The sequence below is a fragment of the Phyllostomus hastatus genome, unplaced genomic scaffold (genome assembly GCF_019186645.2).
Source record: "Phyllostomus hastatus isolate PE091 unplaced genomic scaffold, TTU_PhHast_1.1 phas_contig_948, whole genome shotgun sequence".
NCBI classification, from domain to species: Eukaryota; Metazoa; Chordata; class Mammalia; order Chiroptera; family Phyllostomidae; genus Phyllostomus; species Phyllostomus hastatus.
In genome coordinates this window covers 7202009-7218345 of record NW_025333993.1, presented here as the reverse complement: position 1 = coordinate 7218345, position 16337 = coordinate 7202009, and the positions used below count along the sequence as shown (strand labels likewise).

General features: G+C 54.0%; 2 protein-coding genes and 1 long non-coding RNA gene across 3 annotated transcripts; 2 read left to right on the top strand and 1 right to left on the bottom strand.

Moving 5' to 3' along the window:
- Positions 1-484: 484 nt before the first annotated feature.
- On the top strand, positions 485-3269 carry LOC123828001 (carbonyl reductase [NADPH] 1). Its single transcript, XM_045852485.1, has 3 exons — positions 485-909; positions 1940-2047; positions 2709-3269. Exons 1-3 carry the CDS (start codon positions 621-623, stop codon positions 3143-3145), a joined length of 834 nt encoding a protein of 277 aa, XP_045708441.1. The 5' UTR covers positions 485-620; the 3' UTR covers positions 3146-3269.
- A 1642-nt stretch (positions 3270-4911) lies between these two features.
- LOC123828003 lies at positions 4912-7362 on the bottom strand. Its single transcript, XR_006787405.1, has 3 exons — positions 7254-7362; positions 6526-6617; positions 4912-5305 (listed from the first exon to the last, which is right to left on the bottom strand). It is a non-coding gene; the product is annotated as an uncharacterized LOC123828003 (long non-coding RNA).
- Positions 7363-8297: 935 nt separating this feature from the next.
- On the top strand, positions 8298-15417 carry CBR3 (carbonyl reductase 3). The gene is made up of 3 exons (XM_045852486.1): positions 8298-8746; positions 10187-10294; positions 14928-15417. Exons 1-3 carry the CDS (start codon positions 8458-8460, stop codon positions 15362-15364), a joined length of 834 nt encoding a protein of 277 aa, XP_045708442.1. The 5' UTR covers positions 8298-8457; the 3' UTR covers positions 15365-15417.
- Positions 15418-16337: the final 920 nt, after the last annotated feature.

Sequence of the window (16337 nt, the reverse complement as noted above, 5' to 3'; positions counted from 1 at the left end):
TTTAGTAAACACCGCCCGCTGTTAGGTGAAAACCAGCCAAGGATAAGCCAGTAGCTTTCCTTTCAAATCAACACACCTATGAGCCCGTCACCTCCCCTAGCTTATTCCACAACTCCAGTTGCAGATACGTTAGTTTTCGAGCTCTATTTTGGAAACATCAGGGGGGTGAAAAAAAAAAAATCGGTACAAATGTTCGTTCCGTTTCTGCAAGCGCAGCTGTGACTGCCTGGTTAGAGGAATACCAGGAAAACCCCTCGGAGGGCCGACTGTAGGCACAGGACCCACCAGAAAGATTCTCTGCGGACTAACAGTGCCCAGCAGCCAACGGCCTTAGACTCCAGCCCGTCTGTTTTGTAAATTTGCCAAGTCGCGGTTGTTTGCTTTGCAGCACCGCCGAGAGGTTCACTCGGGCCCACGCCCTGAGGGGCGGGGCCTGCATCTGCGCCTGCGCGCCAGGCAAGAAGGTTCTGGGCAGCGCGCCCGCGCGCGCGCGCGCGCGTGACCTGCAGAAGCGCAGACGCTCGGACGCTGGGTGGGCGCTCTCGGTTCCGCTGCGCGGTTTAGCATCCAGAGAGCGGGCCGCTCGGCATACCTGTACTTGACGAGTTCCACATCGAGCCATGTCGTCCTGCAGCCGCGTGGCGCTGGTCACCGGGGCCAACAAGGGCATCGGCTTCGCCATCGCGCGGGACCTGTGCCGGCAGTTCTCGGGGGACGTGGTGCTCACGGCGCGGGACGCGGAGCGGGGCCGGGCGGCCGTGCAGCAGCTGCAGGCAGAGGGCCTGAGCCCGCGCTTCCACCAGCTGGACATCGACGACCTGCAGAGCATCCGCGCCCTGCGGGACTTCCTGCGCAAGGAGTACGGGGGCCTAGACGTGCTGGTCAATAACGCGGGCATCGCCTTCAAGGGTGAGGGGCTGGGTGGTCTCAGGGGAGGAGTGACCCCGAGCGCCTCTAGCCAGGGTTGGGCTGGATCTGTCGGGGGATCTCCACGGTGGGGCTCTTGGCACCTGTGGGGTGCAGAAAGGCTCTAGAGGAAAGAGGGGCGCAGGGGTGCCTGTAGATCAAAGTGCAAGAGAAACCTGAGAGCTTTGGGGCCAAACGGACCTTTGTTTGGAAACCCTGGGCTCTGGACGCCAGGGAATCTTTTCTAGGTTCTCAGTTTCTCCAGGTTTAGACTTTAGGGCAGTTGAGCGAATTTTGAATGGCTTTTTAAATAAACAAGAAAACTGCACAATCCGGTTCACGAAGATCCCATTGTGCACCCCTCACCCAGCCTTCCAGAATGGTACCATTTCACAGGTGGGCACAGGTAACCAGGTTCTCGGTGATTGCGGACAAAGATTGAACCAAACACAGAGTTTATAGCAGAAAGATAGAGGGCAGATTTATCAAGCGATAACACACTCCACAGAAAGTGGGGGCTGGTCAGCTCTTAGCAGAGATTGCCCTCAGGGGCGGGAGGGATTCTATTCTTACAGGGCTGGTATTCCTGGCTACTGTTGGTGGGGTTTTATTGCCCATTCACAAGTAGTTGTATTACTTTAAAGCTACTGCACATGTGGTCTCCCATGATTTTCCTTGACCACCAGAGGAGGGGGTCACACAATGGGAATTTATTATAATGCTATTATAATGGAGCAGGGGTCATGACTCACCATGATCCAGCTTTTCCAGAAAGCAGGAACAACCGGTCTTAGAACAGGGTCTCTGTCCTGTATCAGTCCTTTGTCTTAGCCCCAGGGCACCTCTGGACTTCCTCCTTCCTCACTACCTCCTTCCTCACCATCCCACAGCAATGGGCAAGAGCATCTAGCAAGGAACTGTCCTTGGCAGAGTACCATTACTAGGAGCCAATTGTACACAAAACTCCCATCATTCTCTGGAATTTTGACACATGCCGCCTATTTATTAACGCTACTCTACTTTTCCCCCCAAGTTAAGGATCCCACACCATTTCATATTCAAGCGGAAGTGACCCTGAAAACGAACTTTTTTAGTACCCGAGACGTCTGCACAGAGCTCCTGCCTCTCATGAAACCCCAAGGTGAGTCTGAGGAGGAGCCCTCGTTGTCCACGTTCCTCCGGGACTCTCGGCTGTCACCACCTGCAGTCCCGGCTCTGTCACTGGCAGAGAGAATGGTCCTTGGCACTGGGTGCCCCAGGGGGTGCGAGGGTCCCGTGTCAACAGTCATCCGCCCTGTGCATCACTGCAGCCACCCGCTTCCCCTTGACCACCTGCTCCCACGCTTATCAACCCCGAACATGGAGGAAACAGCATGCAGTTCAGCCCCCTGAACTGATTGTTTTCACCTCCCCCAATCAGAGTAGCAGCCTTCCAAACCGGATATTGTCTGTTCACCTGCTCTTTGTTGGTCTGTGGGCACCTGTTCACACAGCCCTGCACAAGTGACCATAAGATCCTCCGGTGTTCCCCAAAACAGTCTTAGGGGAGAAGGAGCTGTCTGCTCCTGAATGCAATGTGTACCTCTTTCTATCCCCCTTAGCATGCTCCTAGACAGACCCTCTTCCTTTTATTAATGGAACTTCAGTTGCTTCACGTCCTTACTCATGGAGGCAGTCTTTGTTTATGTTCAGAGCACCCTGGAAATTGCTCCCATGGAAGCTTCCTGTTCAAAACCCCAGCAAATTGGGCATGATCGTTCTCGTGCGTGCCTTCCTAGGGAACGATTTCTGCTGTATTTTAGGCAGGGTGGTGAACGTGTCTAGTGCTTCAAGTGTCAGCGCTCTGAAGAGCTGCAGCCCAGAACTGCAGCAGAAGTTTCGGAGTGACACCATCAGCGAGGAGGAGCTGGTGAGGCTCATGAACAAGTTTGTGGAAGACGTAAAGAACGGGGTGCACGAGAAGGAGGGCTGGCCCAGCACCGCCTACGGGGTCTCCAAAATCGGTGTCACGGTCCTGTCCCGAATCCACGCCAGGAACCTCAGTGAGCACAGGGGAGGAGACAAGATCCTCCTGAATGCCTGCTGTCCAGGGTGGGTGAGAACCGACATGGCCGGGCCCAAGGCCACCAAAAGCCCAGAAGAAGGAGCAGAGACCCCTGTGTATTTGGCCCTGTTGCCCCCAGAGGCGGAGGGGCCTCACGGACAGTTCGTTTCGGAAAAGAAAGTTCGGCCATGGTGAGCGCCTCGCATAGCTCCTCCGAGGGCCCCAAGATGGTATCTGTCCTGAACTGACCACAAGAACCTGTAGGCTGTCAAATAATTTCTATCCAGAAACCATAAATATTGTTAGAGTTGGCTACTAACCCTGTGAGTCTCGTGATTTCTTTCTGTGGTGCAGGAGGAGACAGTGCAGTGGGCGGGAGTGGTGAGTGAGACCCGCAGGGGCTTCAAGGGTTCCCTCTGTCGATCCACTGTGCACGTCACTTACACGCCGGAGCCGCTCACAGATCTAACAGACCTAAACGTCAGGTCAGGGAAGGTGCAGCGTGACTCAGGGGCCGCAGACACTCTAGAAGGAGCCAGAGTAAATATTTTCAGTTCTGCAGGCCACAGTCTCTCTTAGAACTACTCAGATCTGCTGCTACAGCATGAAAGTAGCCACGGGCCATTTATAACCAGTGAGTAGGGCAGGGTCTTGTGTGTCCATGTAGTAACTGACCAGAAACCACGCCAAAACCCAGGCTCTTGAAGCAAACGGGTTATGTGACCAGGACACACACCATGGATGGTTTAGCACCGAGTAAAAGTGTCATAAGCCCTCCCTCCCACTGGGGGGGCGCACTGGGCATCTTCAGTGGGAGGAGCCCTGCCCACCCTGGAAGTAGGCACAGGACTGATTTGTTTAATAAGGAAGAAAGCAGGTCTATTGTTTGTCCTCAGAGCAGTTACCCTGTCCATTGCATTGCATTCTGGGAAAAAAAGCAACCCTTCCCATTCTGCAGTGGAGGGTGGGCCCAAGCCCAAGACAATCACCCTGCAGGACTCGGCACCGTTGGGGCTCTCCTGAGATGGTTTCTTCGGTTCCACCGCCATCAGTCTCTAGCCCCCGATTATCAGCACCAACCAGTGTGTTTCGGGGGCGCACCCCTCTCCACAACACCCCCCAACCCCCATGGCCCACGGCGACGTCTGCTCTCTGTTCAAGTTGCCGCTCATCCCACCCAGCTTGTCATTCTGCACTCGTGTGGTGCTGGCAGTCAGAGCCAACAAGGGTATCGGCTTTGCCATCGTGCGGGACCTGTGCCAGCAGTTCTTGAGGGACACGGGGCTTACACCGTGGGAGGAGGCGGGGGACCAGGTGACCATGCACGTGCTGCAGGCTGAGGGCATGAGCCTGAGTTTCTGCCAGCTATACGTTGACAACCTCCAGAGCGGCAAAGCCCTGCACAACTTCCTGTGCAGAGAGGGGTTGGGGGGCAGGGGACAGAGGGGGTAACCAGAGGGTGGGGACTTGATGTGCTAGTCAGTGAGGCGGGCATCTTCCTGGCCAAGTGCATTCTGGCTCGGAGAGGAGAAAGCCTTCACAAGGGGGACCGGCCGGGGGTTGGGCCAGTAGCTCCTACAGGACCTACAACAGGCCCCCTAGGGAGGCCTGGAGGCCACAGGGGCAGCAGAAACCCCAGCCACTGGCAAGCCTTTCCAACCAGAGGGTTTTTGTGTTTCCAGGGGTCAGACTCTTAGGGTCTCCCTCCAGGTTTTTGCACATTTTCTCTGATTATACTTTAAAGCAGTTCATTGAATTTTTAACTTACTTGGAAAAAAAAAAAAGAAATTGCAAAACATGGTGCCCATTTTCCCTGCTTCCCCTAGCCCCCCGAACGGTACCACCGCACAACACTGTACAACATTGACAAGCCGTGACTTTGACACTGGCACAATGCTGTTAGTTAGAGCCAGACATTACTTTGAATTAACCATATTTTACTTGCAAAAAAAAATGTTTCCCTAATTCTCCGGGATTTTACCCCACGAATACTACTTATTAACTCGCCTTCTCCTCTGTGAGATGATGATCACACACCACTTCACATTCAAGCAGGAGTGACGACGGAAACAAACTTTTGGTACTCCAGCTGTCTGCACGGACCTCCTACTGTCGTGAAACCCCGAGGTGAGTCTGGTGAGGAGCCCTCGCCCGCGAGTTTCTGGACTGACCGGGTCCTGCCAGCCTCTCATCGCGTCTCCAGGCCCTGCTCCTGCTGCTGCTCAGCTGCACGGCCTCCTCGGGTCTCCGCCAGGCCAGGGGCCCTTCAGCCTCAGGGCTCAGCACGCTGGCGTCCAGCGCTCATCGGTGCTCGCTGTCCTGCTGGTCTCTGCACAGCCGGCTCTGTTGTTATAACTGATTTTAGAGAGAGAGGAAGGGGAGAGGGAGACAGACAGACAGTCAGAGACAGAGGAACACAGATGTGTTGTTTTATTGATGCTTTCATCGGTTGATTCTTATATCATGTGCGCTGACCAGGGATCAAACCTGCAGCCCACGGGGATGATGCAAGAACCAGCTGAGCTGTCTGGCCAGGGCTCTGACCGGCTCTTTCTGATCCTCCAGCCCTTGTTCACAAGTCTCCTCGGGGGGGCCAGTCCTTGCGCACGCCCCTCACACGCTGGAGGTCCCTGAGGGTCCCATGCCGAGCCCCCCGCCCAGCTCTCTCTCTGAGTGATCTTACTCAGGTCAGTGGGGCCTTCCCTACCAATTCATTAGGCCCCTAAAACCTTCTTCTGCGTCTGATCACATGGGCTCTTCTTTCTACGCTATTGCTACAGTATGCTAAATACAATCATTGGTTTCTAGGTGCTAAACCAACTCCATATCTGAAGTAAATATCACTTGGATTTTACAAGTTCAGGAGGTCCCCAAGACCACCCTCAGGGCCAATAATCACTACCAGGACTCAGAACTGGGGAAGCTGTCATACTCAAAATTGCAGTGTGTTCTGGGAGACGCAGCCTGACTCAGATCAACAGTGGGGGAACTCTCCCGTGCAGGGTCCAGGAGGGCCGGGCATGGAGCTCCCCGCTGTCCCGTCCCGGGAAGTCCTGCAGCAGCAGGGAGTTATTCCAGCTGACGTGTGTGGCAATGTACACAGAGTGGTGTCCACCAGGGAAGCTCACCTAGGCCTCGATTGCTGGCGTTTTTGTGGAGAGGGGGTCACACAGATGCGGCCCATTGTCCTCCGGGCTGACCTTACTCTGCAGCCCCTCCAGAGGCCCAGCTGACACCGGGTGGCCACTCCACACTCAGTGTCGACACACATCGTGTGGCCTGCCCCTGAGCCCCCAAGTAACCCAGGACAGTCTTACGAGGCAGAACAGGACACGCGGTTCAAGATTACCCTGAGCGAAGACCCTGGGCAAAGGGCCAGACCTTTTCACGGGCCACCTCCCGGACCTTTGCCAAGGCTGCCCTCCAGCACCAGGGTCACTGGGCATTGTCGGGTGGAATTTACACAGCAGACGCAGAAATAGTTCCAGAAGTTTGCCTGGCATTTGCAGGAGCAGGTGCGCTGTAAGGACAGATGGAAAAGAACAGCTAATCCCGCCCTTAAGGCTACTACATACCTTTCGTGTCTTTGTCCCCATTTGATTGTCCTTGATCAACTGTCACGCACACTTGATCTAGCATCAACTGTTTTCTGCAGAACTCTTTAGTACTACGAAGAGAGAAATAGAGGCATATCAACAAATTAAGAGTTTATTTGAGAAAAACTGTATTTGAGCTGGGAAAAGCAAACCCAGAAGTAGTCAGGAACTACCACCAGGCCCTAAGAGTTTTTCTGCTACATTTGTCCCTAGAGCGCTCCCCCGACCCAGCTCCACAGTGCGCCTTCCGCTGTCTCTGGAGACCTGCGAACCCTCCTCAGGCACCTCCCTTCCTGGTCTCTCTCTTTCTGAGCATCCTCTGTCCCCTCTGCGCACTCGCTATCCTCTGGAAAGCCCTTCAGCAGCAGAGCGCAGCCCACTTAGCAGGGCTTGTAGGAATTCGTCCAGGAGAGGTGCGGAAGCTTCAGAAGAAAAAGCAAAGCTGGCAGAAGTTCGTCCTTGAGGTTCAAGGAGAGAGGCCGTCTCCGTGACACTCAAGTGCCCAGGGAGCAGCACGCGCTGGTGGCGAAGCTGCAGCGGGTCGCCCAGAAAACCAGCCAGGGCGATTACGAAGGTGGCTGCACTCAACCACAGATTTTCGGTGCAGACGACACGGCCTCGCTTTGGAAGAAGACACCAACAAGGACCCTCCCGGCTCGAGAGCGGAAGTCGGTGCCTGGTTTCAAAGCTCCCAAGGACAGGCTGACCTTCTTGTTGGGGGCTAAGGCAGCTGCCACTTTAAGTTGAAGCCAGTGCTCATGTATCATCGCAAAAATTTCAGGGCCCTTAAGAAGGAGGCTCACTCTGCCCTGCCTGTGTCTGCCCCATAGCAGGTGCTACCTTCCAGACCTCTCACCTCTTGTCTTGATGGAGGAGGAGGAGTCAAAGTGACAAGCAGGCAGCTTACCTGCGGTGCTTGGGAAAAGCTGAGTCATGATGAGGTCGAAGCTCTCCCTAAATCCACCCACCAGTCACCACCAAATGCCCTCAGATAAAACACACTCAGGTTACACTAAGGAAAGCGGGCGGGGGAGTTCTCATTGCCCATCCACACCCTGACACACCTTTGGGATCTCCTTTTCAGCTGAACTTTCTGGGTACACAGATTTCACTGGGAGGGGAAAAAAAAGTATACATATCACCTTGGACAAACCCAAAATGCAGGTACTTGGCACCCCTAGGAGTTATGACAGGATCAAAAAGAAAAAAAAAACAATATTCCAATAAAGGGCTTAACACACGGTAAGAGCTTCCTCAACATTCCCTTCCGCGTGGGGGCGCCCCGAGAATCACTCAGAGCGACGTACCCCGCCGCACACCTGTAACTACTTGTAGGGCCTTTTTGCTCTCTCTCGAGTTCCTCCTAAGCAAGCAACGACACCTATGTGCCCAGGAGCGGTTACCAGGTCTAAATAATGTCGTTGCATTTTAAGGAAAAAACGAACATTCTCATCTTATAAGAGACATTGGGCGCACACCCAAGAAAAACACGCAGCACTAGTTTTTCTCTGTTTGGGTTTCTCCTAAAATAGTTTTTTTCAGTCCAACCGCCAGGATCTCTAGACCCTACCGACCCATCACGGTCCGGTGTTGGGAGAACAACCGCCGCTCCGCGGAGAGACCCTGGACGGACTGCCGGGCTCAGAGGAGCCTCCCGGAGCCTGCAGCGCGAGGAGGGGGCGGACCCAGGAATCCGGAGTTACGAAAGCTTGGGAAAAGAAGGCCCCTCCTTGGAGGGAGGGGCCAAGGCCGCAGCCTCGTTGCTGGAAGTCCGGCGCTGAGTCCCAGAACTCTGTTCTGTGCGGCCTTTCTGACTGTGACCGGGTCTCCGAAGAGGGTGCCCGGCCCCGTGGCCTCCAGCTCCATTCACTCTTTGAGCACGTGCCCCGCCCCCCCACCACCCACGCAACCATGTCGTCCTGCAGCCGCGTGGCGCTGGTCACCGGGGCCAACAAGGGCATCGGCTTCGCCATCGCGCGGGACCTGTGCCGGCAGTTCTCGGGGGACGTGGTGCTCACGGCGCGGGACGCGGAGCGGGGCCGGGCGGCCGTGCAGCAGCTGCAGGCAGAGGGCCTGAGCCCGCGCTTCCACCAGCTGGACATCGACGACCTGCAGAGCATCCGCGCCCTGCGGGACTTCCTGCGCAAGGAGTACGGGGGGCTCAACGTGCTGGTCAACAACGCGGGCATCGCCTTCAAGTGTAGGTGGGGGAGTGGGAGGTCCCTGGGTGCCCGAGGGTGCGGGGCTGCGAGCCGCAGGCGCCCCCACCCATCCACTTGAGTGGCCGGGAAGGGCAGCGTGCGCCCCTCGTAATACCTTCGGCCGCCGCCTCCTGTGACGGGCTTTGGCTTCCCAGAGTTGCGGGAGAGGTTCGCTCAGTGCCAAAGGGGCCGGGGTGCGGGGCACAACGCGCCCCACCCTCCCGCCGGCCTGTGCCGGCCTGTGCGAGGCCCCCGCGGAACTGTCAGCTGCTGCGCTTTGCAACAAGTAAACTGCCTCCTGGGAGGGGGCCACGCCCTGCTGAGCTCATCCGCTTTCTGTCTAAGGCCAGAAACGTTTTCTCCGCGAAGGGTCTCCAAGCTCTGTTCCGGCTTTCGCTTTCCTGAAAGGGCGCATTCACAGATGCCCGGGGCCATCTGCCCAGGGCCAGCTGCCCGGGGCAGGAAATGAATCCGAGACTCCATTAGCGCGCTCTTGCACGTTTTTGGACTGGGGACTTTGTTTAATGGAAGGAAGCGCGCCCGTTCCCTCTCCCAGGGAACCTGTGTTTGTGAAACATACAAGGGTGGTTTTAAAGCCGCATCTTCGATACTTGGGGCGGGGGGAGGGGGAGGGATGGAAATCAAGGCGATTGCTTACTTTGTTGCTCAGGGAAGAAAGTTACTGAGCTGCCATCGTGCGTGCTGCGGGTAAAAAGAAATACCAGGCCGGCCCCACTCAGCACCTAATGGAGAAGGGAAACCCAGAGGCAGAACCGAGTAAAAGGAACTATTGGGCAGCAGGAGTTTCCGTGCCCTTGGCCTTGAGTAGTCGCCGTGGCTGTGCATGCGCCCCTGCAATCTCAGCCTGCGGGCTTCCCGCGAGCGCAGCGGGTTGGGGGTGGGGAGGGCTGACACCCCGGGCAGCCTACGGCTGGGGGACTGGTGGATAAACACCCGGCTGCCCCAGGGCAGGTGGGGAACACCGTGCGGCCGTGGAGGGCCGCGGGGAGCCTTGCCCCTCAAGGTGTGGGCGGCGCCCAGCAGCACCTGCAACGCAGGGCGCTGGCTGCGAACACAGAACTCCCGGTTTTGTCCCGCGCCTGCTGAGTCACAACCTGCGTTTTAGCAGGGTGCAGGTGCCCCCTCTGGCCGTCCACGTTTGAGGCACAGTCCTCAAGTCCCGGCTCGCACGCAGACCAGTAGCTGTGGCGCCACCTGGGAACCAATCCAAACTCTGGGGGCGCGGCCCAGAGAGCTGTTTTAACAAGCCCCGCAGGTGATGCAGAGGTGTGATTGAAGTTTGAGAACCACCGACCTGCTGGTTTAAAAATTGTCAAGTTAGCTTTTTTTCCCCCCTGTAATGAGAGGGAAGATCCACTTTGTTATAAGAGTTCCAGGAAAAAATGCCCGATTTTTTTTCTTGTTTTCTTTTTTCAAAGTTGACGATCCAACACCCTTTGACATTCAAGCTGAGATAACGCTGAAGACCAACTTTTTTGCTACGAGAAATGTCTGCACCGAATTACTGCCGATAATAAAACCTCACGGTGAGTCTGGGGGTGGATTGTGGAATTGCATCTGTGCTTCCCCGAGGACTCGCCCAGGGGGCGCTATTTCTCTGTGGGGGAAACAGTAAAAGGCATTTTTGTAATGTATCCGACTCCTCACCCAAACCCCATGGCTTTAGCTTTAACAGCTGTGTATGACACAGGGCCATGCTCTCGGGCCTCCCACACCACGAACTAAGCCCTAGAACGACAAGGTATTGCAGGTCTCAAAACTCCCACCTTTTTGCTACCTCCCTGATCCCTCCTCCAGCTCCCCAAGGTGGCAGGGCCACGCCCATGTCATCTGGGGGCCTGAGGGGTCGTTTCTGCTCTGGCATTGATATGCCTTTCCCTGTATTCCTTTCTCCTCCTACCAAACTTTGTCGGGCTGATTCAGAACACCCCCAAGAAAGTTTTCCTTCTGCTTTGCCAAGTATGGTAGCCGATGAGGTTTATGCGAAGTGTGCCTATTGCTGGGTGAAAAATAAAAAGGAGATTTTCCTTATTCGAAAATATCTTGCCCACTTTCCGAAGTATTCAATACATGACTTTAATTACATTGTCCACAAATATTTGTTGTGTGCCTACCGTGACCCAGTGGCTACTCTGAGTGCTGGGCATACCGTGCCGGCAGGGACCATCAGGCCCTTGGAGCACAGAGCCCAAGGGGGAAACCATCATTAACAAAGGGTCCTAAGTTTCTGTCACAGCTGGGCTGGATGAGGGGGCGGGGGAGAAGGCTTGCTTCCCTGAGCATTTTCTTTTTCAAAAAGCCAACTGTGATTCTGAGGAAAAGCAACTCTCTGGTTCTTATTACAAACGTGTTTTTTAAATGTTAATATTTTGAGTGCCGGCCTGGGAGTCAAAGGGTCACCAGTTCGATTCCCAGTCAGGGCACATGCCTGGGTTGTTGGCCAGGTGCCCGTTTGAGGGCATACGAGAGACAGCCACACATTGATGTTTCTCTCCCTCCTTTTCCCTCTCTCTATAAATGAATAAATAAAATCTTTTTTAAAAAATTTAATGTTTTGAACAAAGATGATCTGTAGTGCAAAAATCTTAAAATCTAACAAGTTCCCTGGTGAGAGTTGTATCTGTACCGCCAACCTCCCCCCAGCTTGCCCAGGTAATTCTCTCTATTGGTGTCTCAGGAGGGTGGGGTCACAGAGAACCCCCAAGTGGAGCTGCAGGTGCTGGCAGAAGGATACCTTGGGCCCAGGTGCCCGGGGCTGGTGCGTGCCCAGGGCCTAGGGAATGGGGTTTTAAATTCAAATCTAAGCAAACCTAAATGCATATTTTTGCTCTTTTTTTTTTTTTAAACATAAAAGGGAACGTTGAGTATCATGTTTGCCACCTTGTTTTCTTCACTTACTCCGTCGGGGGCTCTTTCCTGATCAGGACAGAGAGCTTTCTTACCCCTGCACGGGACTTCACTGTGGGGATGTCTCTTAGCTGAGTACCAGGAAGTCTCCTCCCTCTGGATTTTCAAATCACACAATTATCTTGAAAGCTTGCAAGCTACTGGGAAAATTACGCTCCTATACCTTCACTGTCAGAGAAGGAAATTGAGATTCAAGTGAGCGCAGCCTGGTGGTAAGTAATAATAGAGCTGGCAACAGTATCCAATTTTCCTGACCGCACCCCTCAATCAAATCAGGATAGTTAATTCCAGGGAAGTAAGGGTTGCTGTGCAGAGTGATTGCAGACCACGCTGTTTTGAAAGAATAAAGAAGCCTCTAAGGAGGGTGGGGCTCAGGGATCAGCCCAGAACAGGTGAATCACTGTCTTTAATGCATTCTAGACCAGCATTTCCCAGAGCAGAATCTCTGCTTTCCAACACATTGGGGGATATTTGTCACTTTTCAGTGAACCTCACATTTACCTGGATGGCAAAATGCTGAGTACTCTTGCCTCTTGATTTTTAGGGAATTGCTTCCTCCCTGGTTTAAAAGCCCCTTTTGGTTTAGGTTTATAATACCACTGTAATGAAAGTTTCTCGGCTTGCTTGTTTTTTCGAGGTTCTGAGTGAATAGGTTAAGCAAGTATCAAGCCACTAGGGGGAGCCGCTTGCCCACTCCTTCCAGAAACAGGGAGGGGTTTCTGGGCTTGTGCCGCCGACTACCTGGTGCTCAGCTGAGGGCCTGCACGTGATGTGGGTGTGGCCCTTCCCAGGGCTCACTGGGACCCTTCCGGCTGTTGGGACTGTCACCCCTTGGCCTCTCCCAGAGGTGCGTCATCCTCAGAGCAAAGAGGACACCCCTTCCTCTTAGGTGTGTTTCCATCAGAGGCATAGAGTAGTTCCAGCAATTTGTTTTTCTTTTCTTTCTTTCCCTTTTAAATGTAATTCCCAGTAGCAGCCAAGTGGCTGAGACCAAACCTGTTCAGGAAGTAGTGAGGGACACAGCATCGCCCACGCACGGCTGCGGGCCAAAATACTGACGTGGACCCAGACAAAAAAACATCGGGCCAGTCCACACCGGGGGAAATGCTGCGGAATAGTGGCCTGGACCAGCGTCTCCCAAAAGGTCAAGTTCTCTGGAGTCAAGTGGACTGAAGAGATAGGACAGCTACATGCCACCCATGACCTCATCCTGGAGCCGGGATGGAAACGATCGCACCCTAGGAGGGAGGGGGACGGGGACAGCTGGGGACATGTTCACGGATTGCCCTCAGAGCAGCGGGTTCCAACCCTTTCGTGTCCCCGCACACACACACTCGTTACCGAAACTCTGCAGCACACCAGAAATACATTTTTTGCCAATCTGACAAAAAACGGGTATGATGTTTATTGATTTACAAAAACAGAGTAATTACCTACCTTTTTTGTTTCAAAGTGACTTTAAATTTTTTTTTCTTTTTTATTGATTCCAGAAGGAGGGAAGGAAGGGAGAAAGAGAGGGAGAGAAATATTGGTGTGAGAGAGAAACATCCGTCAGTTGCCTCCTGCACGCACCCTGACTGGGGACCAAACCCGCAACCCAGGCGTGTGCTGTGACCAGGAATTGTGACCTTTCGGTTTGCAGGATGGCGCCCAATGAACTGAGCCACGCCAGCCAGTGCACTTGAAAATGACTTTTTAAAAACTCATGTGTCTATACTTGTGTATAAGGAGTTCTGGTACCACGAATTAGCCAATCAGACACAACCTTACTATGCAATATGACCAATAAGATGCAACTCTGTTACATGGCCTATGTATTTAAGGTTCAAGACAGGGCATTCACACCGGGTGGCTATTGTTGTGTTGGCTGTTGTCATTTTTTATTTGACAACTAAGGGGAAAAGAGATCAGTGCCCTGCCTAAATAGGCAGGTATTGACTGTTTTAAAAATTCTTGCAGCACACAGGTTGCAAATCCCCGCTTTAGATAATAGCGTTGTGCCATGATAAGTGTCTCAAGTGCGGCAACATGTGAATAACTGGTAACTTAGATGAAGGCTATGTGGGCGTTTATTGACCTATTCTGGCAACTTCTCTGTAGGTTTCAGTAAAAGTTAAAATTGGGAAGGACATGCCTGTGACCAGCTAGAGAGGGAGAGGAGTCATGAAGGAAGGAAAGAGAGAAAACACCAGGAGTCTTAGGTACCTGGGGGGCCGGGGAGCTCCCTTTCAGGGGCAGAGTGAGCGACCTCCGTCCGGGGCCGTGTGCTTGGGGGGAATGCCGCTCAGAAAAGGAGGCAAAATCCAGTTATCCTGTGGGAAGCAACAGGAGCAGACTCAGAAAAATTCTAAGACAAGAATCCTCCCAAACTGGTGTTTTTCTATTGGATGAAATGTGTAAACTCACACATGTACTGCTTTGGGGGTTTCCACCAACACTTCAAATTGTTTTATAATTTGGGCCTGCCTATTTGTGTTTACGGACAGAACTGTGTTTTTACTAGCTGTGAATTACTGTTATTACGAACATTAACTCATTAATTATATTTCATTATTTATTAACAACTGCTTAACATGTAAGGAAAATCAAAACCAGGGTGGGAATCAATGCCACTCCATGTGGGAAAATATCCATTATTAGGGATGGGCAAGGGTCATCCCAAAGGCACGGCCCGACCCTAGGGAATTGTGCAAACCGCTGGAGAGCTTTCAAGTTCCGGGAGAAGGTGCTATCCCTAGGAAAGCAGGTTCCGAAGCCCCTGGGGTGTGTGGGAGGAGGGCGGGGGCGTTTTATACACTACCCGGTGATTCTCCTGCAGACCACCTCACCGAATGGGGCATCACTGCTCTTTAGCCCCAATGCCTGATGGAAGGGGGTTCTTTCCTTTAAGAGAGCAGGACAAAAAGAAAAGCAATTAAACCCCACTAGTGCCTTCTAGGGTCACGATTTTTTTTTTAAGATTTTATTTATTTATTTTTAGAGAGGGAAAGAGAGAGAGAGAGAAATATCAATGTGCAGTTCCTGGGGGTTATAGCCTGCAACCCAGGCATGTACCCTGGCTGGGAATTGAACCTGCAACACTTTGGTTCCCAGCCCACGCTCAATCCACTGAGCTACGCCAGCCAGAGCGGGTCACGATTTTTAATCAGCAGTTGAGCCCGTGGTAGCAGGCAATCACGGCCCATTGCTGGCACAGCCGTCCGACAGTTGTGTGTGTGACGTGCTCTCACGGTTTGCGTCCCCCCGTTGCAGGCAGAGTGGTGAACATCAGCAGCCTGCAGGGGTCCCGGGCGCTGGAGAACTGCAGCGAAGACCTGCAGGAGAAGTTCCGCTGCGAGACACTCACGGAGGAGGACCTGGTGGACCTCATGAAGAAGTTCGTGGAGGACGCCCGCAACGAGGTGCACGAGAGGGAGGGCTGGCCCAGCTCGGCGTACGGGGTGTCCAAGCTGGGGGTCACGGTCTTGTCGAGGATCCTGGCCCGGCGCCTGGACGAGAAGAGAAAGGCCGACCGGATCCTGCTGAATGCCTGCTGCCCCGGATGGGTGAAGACGGACATGGCCGGGGAGTATGGCTCCAGGACCGTGGAGGAGGGGGCCGAGACCCCCGTCTACTTGGCCCTGCTGCCCCCGGACGCCACCGGGCCTCACGGCCAGCTGGTCCGTGACAAAGTCGTCCAGGACTGGTGAATGCCTTCTTCGGTGCTTAACGCTCAATAAATGGAACGAGTGAACGAACTCCAGGGTCATTCGTGGTCCGCTGTGTTTCTGTCCTTCAGGAGTGTCCTTTAGGGCCGCCCAGGGAGAGGGGTCTGGCTCGGGACTCGGGCTGGCCGATGTGCTGGGCCCAGACCCGGGCCCGAGAGGAGGAGCCAGTCCTGCGGTGGCCGCGTGTACAAGGGCAGCAGATTCTCCTGGGGGCGTGTGGCACCACAGCCCGGCGCTGGGGCCCGAGGATGGCCACTGCTCCCTGGTCCCAGGGGCTGCTGCTGCTGCTGCTGCTGCTGCTGCTGAGAACCACACTGAGCACCCCGGTCTATGGAGAGCGAGAGGTCGCAGGCCCTGGCGCGGCGCTCCAGCTGTCCCCTGGTGTCTCTCGTGGGGTGGCTCTGTTGCCTTAACTCTGCACCCCTGCTTCGTCTCCCATCCTGTTTGTCATATTTGAGTGCATTTTAAATCATTCTCATACTTATGGAGTCCACTGGTACAGGTGGCTTGCAAAACCTGGGAGGAATGTCTTTTTATTTATTTATTTATTTATTTATTTTTTGCTGGGATGTTGTTTCTCCCATACTGGGTTTTTCTTTTAGGGTTTGCATTCTGTGTTCTCCCCAGGTTGTTTGCAAGGCGGCCCCGCCACTTCTTTGACCTTGTCCCTGCGTGGGCATCTTTGTCCAGACCAGCTCTCTGCTCTGACGGATACAGATGTCCCCTCCTTAACCTGTGCCGCTGCCCTCTGCCCTGCGGCCCAGGGTGATGCTGCAGAGGTCTCCCGGGGCCCCTTCCGCAGCCTCCCCGACCACGGGCAACTCCGCGTTCGCTGCTTTCGAGTCAGGTGAATTTTGCAACCAGCCTCATGGGTTCTGTGCATGCCCTGTAGGAAAAAAGGCCTGGAGACCAACACATGTCGCTGACGAGAAGAGATAAACTTGTGAAGGAAGTT

Excerpts from the sequence above, each read along its gene's own strand:
- LOC123828001 (XM_045852485.1), top strand. The coding sequence starts at position 621 with ATGTCGTCCTGCAGCCGCGTGGCGCTGGTCACCGGGGCCAACAAGGGC. Across the intron at positions 910-1,939 it reads CGCGGGCATCGCCTTCAAGG|TTAAGGATCCCACACCATTT; the intron begins GTGAGGGGCTGG and ends TTTCCCCCCAAG. Across the intron at positions 2,048-2,708 it reads GCCTCTCATGAAACCCCAAG|GCAGGGTGGTGAACGTGTCT; the intron begins GTGAGTCTGAGG and ends GCTGTATTTTAG.
- CBR3 (XM_045852486.1), top strand. The coding sequence starts at position 8,458 with ATGTCGTCCTGCAGCCGCGTGGCGCTGGTCACCGGGGCCAACAAGGGC. Across the intron at positions 8,747-10,186 it reads CGCGGGCATCGCCTTCAAGT|TTGACGATCCAACACCCTTT; the intron begins GTAGGTGGGGGA and ends CTTTTTTCAAAG. Across the intron at positions 10,295-14,927 it reads GCCGATAATAAAACCTCACG|GCAGAGTGGTGAACATCAGC; the intron begins GTGAGTCTGGGG and ends CCCCCGTTGCAG.